Source organism: Phyllostomus hastatus, unplaced genomic scaffold, assembly GCF_019186645.2.
Source record: "Phyllostomus hastatus isolate PE091 unplaced genomic scaffold, TTU_PhHast_1.1 phas_scaffold_21, whole genome shotgun sequence".
NCBI classification, from domain to species: Eukaryota; Metazoa; Chordata; class Mammalia; order Chiroptera; family Phyllostomidae; genus Phyllostomus; species Phyllostomus hastatus.
This window is the reverse complement of record NW_025334017.1, coordinates 11,682,669-11,692,821: the sequence shown is the minus strand read 5'-3', so window position 1 is coordinate 11,692,821 and position 10,153 is coordinate 11,682,669. Positions and strand designations below refer to the sequence as shown.

Here is a 10,153-nt window from a genome sequence, read left to right as displayed (position 1 = left end):
TCCACTGAGCTATGCCAGCCAGGGCTCACAACCACCTTTTGGGTGAAGTCTTAGACTCAGCCAAGGAGGAGGATGAATTCGTCTCTAGGGGAAAGGAGGATGGAGGCCATCCCTCCTGAGAGGGTTAGGTCATATCTCATAAAACCTGACTTCTAAAACCAAAAACTGCACTCTTACCCTCAAATTTGTTCCTATCCCATAAACAGGCTAGGCCATCTCCACAAACAGCATTTCTACTCATTTACTGGCTCTGGTAAGAAGCATGGCATTTATTCGAGACCTCTTCCTTTCCTCTAGTTTCACTCCAGTTCATTACTAACTTGGTCCATTCTGCCACCATAATATACCTCAAAACTGTCCACATTACTCCATCTCCTCTTCCATCACTTAGATGCCAGTGGTCTGTGTAACGTTTATGCAAATTGGAAAAAGGAGCTCCTCTACCTGGACAGATGCTGGGGCTTGACTTCAGCCCCATTTGCCATCTTTGTGTTGAGCACGATCTCCAAAACCTTGCGCGGTGGTCCTGGACTCCAGCCCAAACGATGCTGCACTGTGATAACCACCTCCTCATTGTTCGGTCCACATTCACTCTTGTCCCCACACCTCAGTGAGACTGTTCTTAAATCACCAATTTGATGACTTCATTCCTGACTTAATCCTTCAATAGATTTCTATTGCTACTGGGATAAAATCCCAAACTCCTTAATATGGCCTGCAAGGTTCTGTATGATCTGCTTTCTAGTTCCCTCTTTATCTGTACTGGCACCATACCCCCATAACTTTCAGCCACACTGCCTTGTTTTGAGTCTCGAAACTTGCAGCTTCCCCCTTAACCCAAGAGACTGCCACAAAGTTCTTCCTTGAATTTGGCTAACTTCTGTTCTTCCTTCAGGTCCCAGTTCAAATGTTACTCTTTTAGGGAAGCCATCCCTGAATCCAAAATTTAAAGTAGGTGTCCTCATAGCTCTCTGTTCTTTTCTTAAATCACACTTAACACATATATAACTATATATCCACTCACTAGTCATTTACTTGTTTAACATTCTTTTCCCTGCTATAGCTGTAAACTCCACAAAGGTGAGGATCATGCCTGACTTAGCCCAGTGTCTTTCATTCATCCAAGTTTCTATTTGAATTTATACCAAATGCTTTCTTGATGCTAGTGACTATACTAAATGTCCAGACAAGATGATCAGATTGTGATATGTGCTCTGCAGTAGACTCTGGGATCTTTAAGTGCAGAAATCTCTTTATTCATTAACAAATATCAAGCATAAATATACACATTTTTAAATGGGCTAAATCTGAATGGCTATGCTACACCTAACTACAAGGGAGGCCGGTGAACACAATGTATCTGTGTAGTGACAAGAAGAGTAAATAGATTCGGTGATCAGCTAGCACCTTCAAGAGCACCTAGCATAAGACTGGCATAATAAAGGAACAAAGATAGATTAGAAATGGAGCTTGTTCTCAGAAAATTTATAATCTATATGTGTACATAGAAATCATGTCTGTTGTAGTATACTGAATCTCTAACTTTCAGTAATCTAGAAATAGACTCTACAATGATTAATTAATTTCTCAGGACAAGAAAAGTTTAAAATATTGTCCACTTTAATTCAGTGTCAGCTTCAAAGTTTCTTTTTCTTACTCTTTTTTTTCACCTTTCCCAATCTTGTCGCTTCAGTTTCTTTATTCTTGAGTTTAAATGGTTACATTAGCACAAGTCCATTGTCAGAGCAGTCAAATGGAACAGTGAGGCATTTTCTAACAATTTGGGACCCAGTATTGATAGAGCCACACTATAGCTTTGAACTTAAAGACATACACCTAGAGTAACAAGTAAATTCTTTGCATCTATTTAATGGTATTCTTTATAATTTTCTGCTCTGAATAAAACAGAAATTAGAATTATTCTTTGGTACCAAAAGCAGACACACGGTCACGTGTGTGTTTGTGGTAATCAGTCTGCATTTACAGATTTTTCATTCTGAAATTGGTTTTAATATCCTGGCCCAAATCTAAGTATTAAAGGCACAGTGACACAGAGCTCTAAGGGACCTCATGAATCAGCATACACCTGTTCGCCTAACTTTCGACTCAATTCAGAATGGATCTGAAATCTAGAGTGTACCGATTTATCCCACAAAGATGAAAAAGTGAAACGTTGCTGAGTCCTTGTCAAATTAGTGATAGTTTACTCGTCCTAAGAAGGAATCCTTCCTGACACAGCTGGAGGGCACAGTCCTGGATTAGCAGTTTCCTGTACCTGGTAACAAAATTTAGCGCGTGGCAGGTGTTGATAGTGCGGCTGCGAAGGCCCCGGGGGGTTCCGCGACCCCTGGAGCAGAAGGGGCTGCGCTCCCACCGAAAGGATCTCCAGAAAATCGGAGAAGTGGGTGTAGCGTAGCCGAGAACCTTGTTCTCGATTGCGAGCACCAGTACCTGGGTGTGGGGGCTCCGTTCCACTGCAAGGAACCCACAGCGCCCGGCGCGCTGCCGCAGGACACCCGCCCCACGCCACACCCCACCCTGCCCTGCGGGAGAACGCGGGAGGCTGCGAGGCCCCGCCGGGCCACCGTAGCACAGCGCTGCAGCTGGGGCGCTCCTCCCGCGCTGCCCTCCGCCCCCTGCCTCCTAGCGCTGCAGCCGCTCCCGGCCGGCAGAGCCTGCCACCGCGCCGTGGCTTCCTCCTCTGCAGCCGTTCGGCCTCTGCGTGACGCGTCGTTTCCTTCCAACATGGCGGCCGTGGCAGGTCGGCGGTGATGGAGGCCAGTCCGCGGCCGCGGCGGGTGATCGTCCCCACAGCCAGGATATCCGTGCTCTTGTCAGGCCTCTGAGCCGCCGTCTCGCTTCTCGACCCCCAGCAGACGGCTGCCTGGGCTGGGCTCCCTCGCTGCCTCCTGGCTGGAGGCGCCAGTGAGGGGGGTGGCCGGGAAGCTACACCCGGACTGGGAGAAGCAGAGGTCCTGCGGCGCGGCCCTCCAGGGGCTACCTCTCTGTGGGGTGGCGAAGACCTCCGCGCCGGCCCGCACCCTGGCTGGTCCTGCCCGCCCCTTCCTGCCCCGGCCGCTGCCCTCCACGCCTCCTCTCCCCTACCTCCACCCCCTCTCCTTTCTCTTCTCTTCTTCCCCCTCCTCCTCCCGTCTAGCCGCTGGGAGCCGCAGGTCTGACGAGCCGCAGCCTCCTTTTCCACGTCCATGTATGAAGGGAAGAAGACGAAGAACATGTTCCTGACACGGGCCCTGGAGAAGATTTTGGCCGACAAGGAAGTGAAGAAGGCGCATCACTCCCAGCTGCGCAAAGCGTGCGAGGTGGCACTAGGTGAGCTGGGAGGAGGCCCGGAGTGGGGGTGGGGTGGGAGTGGGGGCGGGCGGCCTGGAGATGGGGTCGCCTGGGGGCTTCCAACAACCGCAGCCTCTGATCTTGGGCAGCCCTGGCGGAGCGCTTGGCTGTGTGTCTGGAGTTGACAGGAACTCGGCTGCCTTGTGGGGCAGGGGCAAGGTGGAGGAGGAAGGGCAGTGTGCTGGACTCAGGGAAGGCAGCAGGGCTTGGCACCGACTTGAGAGTAGAAGATTTTGTGGGTGGACTGTGCAGTGCGGCCAGGATATCACCCTTTGTGATAAAGCAGAAACGAGCTGTTGTTTAGTAGCTTGGGAATTCAGGTGGAGCCGATTTGTCAAGCCTGGGCGTGGGAAGGGTTCTGTATCCTGAATTTCAGTAACTTTGTCGTTTGGCGTGGTACTTTGGGAAGATAGTGAAGTTGTTCCCTTGTTGACAGTCTTGAGAAGGGGCTTGCGAGAGGTGCAGCCTGTTCTGACATTTCTCCGCCTCCGCCACAGGGAAAACCGAGTAATGTTGGATCTGACTGGGTTGACTTGGAAGAACGAGACCAGAGGTTAAGGGGTGGGGGTGGTGATATAAAAGCGTGGAAGGAAAGGAAGCTGGCTTTAATGACAAGGACGGGGGAAGGTTTGAAATAGCGAAAAAGACAATGACACCCACTGGCCACATGTCTGGACGCTGGCAGCTGCTCTCCAGCTTGAATTGTGATTTATAGTTCAGACGGACGAGCTCCGGTGTAATGAAGCCCACAGCAGGGAAAATCTAAACAATACTTAGAGTGAGGGCAGGCAGATGAGGAATTGTTACAGAGGGGACACTAATAAATGTGTTGCATCCATCAAAGGTGCAAAGGACAGACCAGGACATTTAACACAAAGATAAATTACTGATGCTTATGCTTTATTTTATAGCACTGCAAATAGACTAGATCAAATTGACGAGAAAATTAAGCTTGTTAAATGGATTTGGGGGGGGAAAAGCTCCCTAAAGGGGAAGAAATCACGAATAACTTAAATGTGTGCTAAAGTGGAGTCAAGACAGATTAAAACCAACTTTGCCTTTTACTTACTAATAAATAGGAGATGACATTTTAACTTGGTATAAAGTCATAAGCCTTGGTCCCCCTCTTCTTTTTTGGATCCTAGTGTTGCTATGGAAAACATTACTGAAGAAATTTCATTAAAAATTTTTTAATCTTCTATAGTGGGCTTATGTTTAGTTTTTCTGCCCCTCATGGGTCAGAAGTTCACCTTTTGTTATTCTTGAAGCTAAGGAAAAACAGGCATATGAGAAGACATTTTACATTGGTAAAAATGTCTGGATCTCGAAAACAGTAAATATTAAATTGGGGTGTGATGAGTAAAGGAGTGATTTTCAGAGTTTTTAAAAGAACTGTTATACGTTGGTTTGTGAATAACTTGCAGGTTAAGGCACTTGAGATTCAAAATAAAGTTTTATTTTTTGAGATCAGATTTTCCATGTTAGAGTATATTTTAATATGCTAAATTGTAAGTATTACACTGAAGAAAAGGAGTGTGGTGTGTGTGTGTGTGTGTGTGTGTGTATTTTCTCTCCAAAATGCTAATATAAGAAAGTGTGTTTTAATGGAGAGCTCCTTAGAAGTAGAATCTGGGAACCTGGATTTATCCCAGTGATGTTGCATTGTAGAATAGTCAAGTTCTTGGGCCCTAACTTCTTTCTCTGTAAAATTAGGATATTGAACTTAATGATTATAAGGTTATACATCCCCTCTAATGCACCATGAATGTGGGTGTACTACTGTTCTGTTAACTTGTGCAGTAAGAATTCTTGCCATTCTTGATTAGCATCTCTAGAGGGCTTATAGTTTTGGTCTGTGCCATTTCTAGATACAGGAACTACTTGGTAGTGTGTATACCAGCTGTAGCAGAATTGTCTATTTCAGATTTGCCAGTTTTTACTTTTTTTTCCCTCCCATATAGTTCGAAGAAGCGTGTAATGAGGAATCTGACTGCCCAAGCAGGGGCTAGGCACCAGCGTACTTTTTGTACTTGAGATGTTTGAGGCTTTTTCTCACATTTCATTAGTTACATTTAGCCCCCTGCAGAACTCATTGAGCAACCTCACAATAGTTAATCCCCAGTGAACTTGATTTCTTCTCTTCTAGTCATCCATATCTACATTATCACCTAAACATAAATTGATAGGGATAACCTATTTCATCTTTGCAGAAAATATACTGTCTTGCAATAAGAAAGTATCCCCAAATATATTTTGACCCTGGAAATTTATGGACCTCTCCCTTTTATTATTGAGACCCGGATCTGGCCTACTTTGGTCTCTTGATAATCTGTGTGACCATCAGTCAGGATGGGAAAGTGAACTGGAATGACCTGGTTGGTCATTCCTGATCTCTGTTTTGAAAGTGGGTAGGAGTTGGATGATAGAAGTATAGAGGTGAATGTTACAACCCTCTAAATACACCTGCCTGCATTCATCTCCTCTCTCCCTTAAACATTTATTGAGCACCTATTATGGAACTAAAGGGAGATGGCCAGTAAACAAGGAAGTATATAGAAAGTCTAACTTTTAATCCTCTGTGTTTTAAAAATCATTTTATTGGCATGTGATTAGATTTCAGAGGGCTAGTACTCAAAATTCAGTTACCTTTTAATACAAAGGCCAGTTATAAAAGGTTTTCTCTAAGTAATGCTCATATTATAATAGTTCATCGCATATTCTTAAGAAAACTTTATTTTTGTTAAAGTGTAGCTTTTAGGAAATTTTACCTAGCTGAGGAGAGATTTTTACTCATTAAAACAAAATTTATTCTCAAACCACTAAATAAAGGGACTTTTATTTTCAAAAAGAAAAATAATGAAAGCTTTAAAGGGTGTGCAGGTTATTTAAAACTTTTATCAAATTATCTTACATTTCAGACTTTAAGGAATGGTTAAAAAAGAGAAAGAAAAGGGAAAGAACAGAACCCTCACACCTACCTTGTTGCAATCAGGATGAAGCCCACAGGCCCAAGAACAGCTCCAGGTTGCCCTCTCTTGGTACCTGCCCACTACAGCTCTGCAGTGATCACTGACTGAACTCTGCAGTGTCAAGGCCTTCTAGGCTGCCCTAGCTTAGCCTGATCCTTTCCTACTTTCTAGAATCTTGAATTAAAAATAGTCTGGCCATCTGCTGGCAGATGAGACAACAGCTGAGCTATTTTTAGTTTCAAAGAATTTAGAATTGTTGTGGGATCTGCTTGAAGGTAGTATTATTTGTCTCATGGGGAGGGTGCAGTTAAGCCATATTCCAAACACCTCTAGGTTTTAGGTGTTTCTTTGAAGTTAGGAGTATGACTATTTCAACTTCTGATTCTAACAATAGATATCTATGAAGATAATCTGCAAATGTTAGGATGAGCAAATTCATGGCTGGAAGCTGGCACTGATACAGAATAGGAGTGAAAAGGGTGACAAGGTTTTAGCGGCTAGGGAGGAATGCTGGGGCAGCGATAAGTGTGGATTCCCTGCAGAGATTCCAGAGAGTGATGGAAAAAAGAGGAATTATTAGGGAAGTGATTTTTATTCCCCATCAGGGTGTTAATTTGTTCATATTCTAAAGTGGCCCTACTGACTTAATTTTCTTATTTATGATTCACCTCTAATGATAGTCACCCCCAGAAATGTAAATATAATATTTAGGCTAAAAATTTACAGAACTTGCTTCCTTCTGCCCCTCCAATCCCACCCTTATTTTAGTTAGTGGGGTAATAAAAAAGGGATAGATGGATGGAGGGAAAATTACTCAAGTGCTTGTGGCCCCAGTCTTATGCTACTTTTGGTAATTTTATTAATTTTTGTCACTTCACCATTTATGAAAATACAATGACTTACTCCTAAATAATACCCTGAGGACTGTGAACATTTTAATTATAATTTAAATCCATTAACAAGTCTCTCCTTAATGTCTAATGTAAAAGGTGCTTTCAGTAAGCCGGGCTTTCAGAATTTTTGAGATAGCTAGGAAAGAAGAATGTGATGAAATGACTGAAAAGATTCTATTAAGTTTGAGTTGAAACGAGTAAGTTTGGGTTACACTTTCCATTGTGGAGACACACTAACCTGCTCAGTTTTACTTAGTGAAGTCTTTCCTCAATTTATTTGACCCTTTTCAGCATCTGCTAATACTGTTAGCACCCCTAGGAAACATTACTCCTTGGAATTTACTATGGGACTCTGTTCAAGGGAATGAAAGGCAAAGCAGATAAAATAGGCCTAACTACTGATGAGAGGATTTCTCCAGAAGAGTTATTGTTTTTGGGAAAGCAGTGTTGACACTGTGGAGAAGAGAAGAAAGTCAGAAATAAGAAGCAATTGGAAAACGGGGTATCGAGACCAGCTGTTTGCTTGCTAGCTCTTTCTTTTCTATCTTATTTATGGCAGACAATTGCTTGTCTCCCCTGACGATGTTTAACTTCTAGAGAAACTTCTCTTGGTAATTGTTTTTTCAAAGGAGAATAAAAGTGTATTGTAAATGGGAAATAATTGGGGGAAATATTTGTCATATTCTTTACGAAACAGAGGAGATATTTGAAAAGGGGAAAATGCATGAATAAATTATTGTTGCCATTCAAAATTAGGTATATTCTTCATTCAGATATTTGTTGAACTGAACAGTATGTGCCAGATACTGCTTCAGTACTAGGCATATAACAGTGAACTAAACATGCTTTCATGTTTCATGGAATTTACTTTCTAGTGGGTTGAGTCTGACAGTAAAAAACAAACTAATATTGGGTTGACCAAAAAGTCCATTTAATTTATTCCATAAAATAAAAAACAAATTTTTCATTTTCACCAATGTTTATTAATTTGGATTATTTTGAGTATGATGGCTATCTCCCACTATTGGCTTCTAGTAGATAGAGGCCAGGGGTGCTGCTTAACATCTTCCAATGCATGAGACAGCCCCATAGTAAATAATCACTTAGCCAAAATATCAGTGGCCCAAGAAACTTCGCACACTATTTTGGAAACATTCAGTCACAGCACTTGCTCCAAACACTGCACAAATCTTTTTTTGTTTGTTTATTTGCATTTCAGTTCTGTTTTTACCTTTCTTGAAATAATAAAGCATAATGTGCCAAAAATGTGTATTTTCTTCCATCTTCAATATTAAAATGGCTACACAAAAATTCCCCAATTTTGATGAGTTTATTTCAAATGCATACTGATATGTTAGCTGTCACAATACAATCTAACAAAATTGTTTTGAATGAAGATAAAGACAACTAAGCCCTACTGGAACCATTGTATGGAAAAAACTAAAACGAACCTTTTGGCCAACCTCTAGTATATTGTCCAATTGTTATTATCTGAAGAAAAAGTTCAGAAGATTAAAAGGTAAATGACTGGGGATGCAACTTTAGATAAGATGGTTAGGAAAGGTCTTTCTGTGAGGTATAATTTCAATAGAGAAGTGGCAGAAGAAAGATGCTGCCCTTCAGATACCTGGATAAAACAAACAGCGAATAGCAGGATGGGTATGTGCATTCAGAGTGAGAAGAGAAGTGGCAGGAGAAGAAGTGACTTTGGATTTTATTTAATCTGTGACAGAAGCCACTGGAAAGTTTTGTACAGGGGGAGTGACAGCAGATTGACATTTTTAAAAGTTTATTTTGGACAGAGACTGTAGTGATTTAGACCAGGCTGCTGGTAGTGGGAATGAGCATTGGTTATATTTTGAATATATTTTAAAGAAGCCTACAGAAATTGATTTGCAGATGGCTTGGTTGTATGGCACAGTCTTGTAGCCAAAGCTGTATAGCGTTGTTGCAGACAGTATTCATTGTGATGATGATGAACATCAGGAGAGAAATGGTTTGGGAGAAATAAGTTTATAGAGTAAAATATTTGCATCCAACTCTTTATGTGTGCTTTAGAATTTTTTAGATCTTGATAGAATTTCCTGATTGCCATATAATAGGATATCTTTTACTGAGAATGCACAAAACAATTTCAAATTTGAATTGGCAGGGTTTGTTTGTTTTTTTTAATTGAGGTTTTTTTCCTCAGGAAACAAGCCTTTCACATGGTTTTAATTTTACAGTCCACAATTGGCCTGGGCCCTTACTGGGATAGGATCTTTACAGATGTAATTACTACTAATCTCAAGGTGAAGTCATTTTGGATTTAGGGTGGGTTCTAAATCCAAAGAGTGGTGTCCTCACAAAAAGAGGAACACAGACACACAAATGAAGAGAGCCATGTGAAAATGGAGGCAGAGATTAAGGTTATTGTGTCTTAAGCCAAAGAACTCCCAGAAGTCCCCAGAAGCTAGGAAGAGGTAAGGAAGGATTCTTCTCTGGAGCCTTTAGAAATAGTATGGCCCTGCTGACACACTGAATTCAGACTTCTAGATGGACCTCCCCACACGGACCTCCAGAACTGAGAGAGAGTGAATTTCTGTGGTTTTCAGCCACCAAGTTTGTGATAACTTACTAAGTCAGCTCTAGAAAAATAATTAAAGTTCCTTTCGTCCTAACTTTTCAGAACTGGTTTGATCTATTTGAGCTTACATTTATAGAGTATACAGTTTTGTTGGGTTTTGCTTTATTGAACTTCACAAATACTGCATCTCTTATGACTCTAAGGTTTGTGGTAACCCTGCATCAGACAAGTTAATGCTGCCAAAAAGATTATGATTTGCTGAAGGCCGAGATGAAGATTAGCATTTTTTAGCAATCAGTATTTTTTAATTAAGGTGTATGCATTTTTTATATAATGCTATTGATCACTTAATAGACTCTAGTACAGTGTAAACA

The 10,153-nt window shown here is 41.8% G+C and overlaps 1 protein-coding gene across 2 annotated transcripts in view; it reads left to right on the top strand.

Moving 5' to 3' along the window:
- Positions 1 to 2,666: 2,666 nt before the first annotated feature.
- The window catches only part of ARFGEF1 (ADP ribosylation factor guanine nucleotide exchange factor 1), a 111,709-nt gene continuing 104,222 nt past the window's right edge, over positions 2,667 to 10,153 (top strand). The window contains exon 1 of one of the 2 annotated variants that reach the window (XM_045860983.1): positions 2,667 to 3,330. In XM_045860983.1, coding sequence (XP_045716939.1) covers positions 3,207 to 3,330 — 124 coding nt within the window. In that variant the 5' untranslated portion in view covers positions 2,667 to 3,206. The remainder of the gene's footprint in view (positions 3,331 to 10,153) is intronic. The other variant, XM_045860984.1, reaches the window with a different exon arrangement.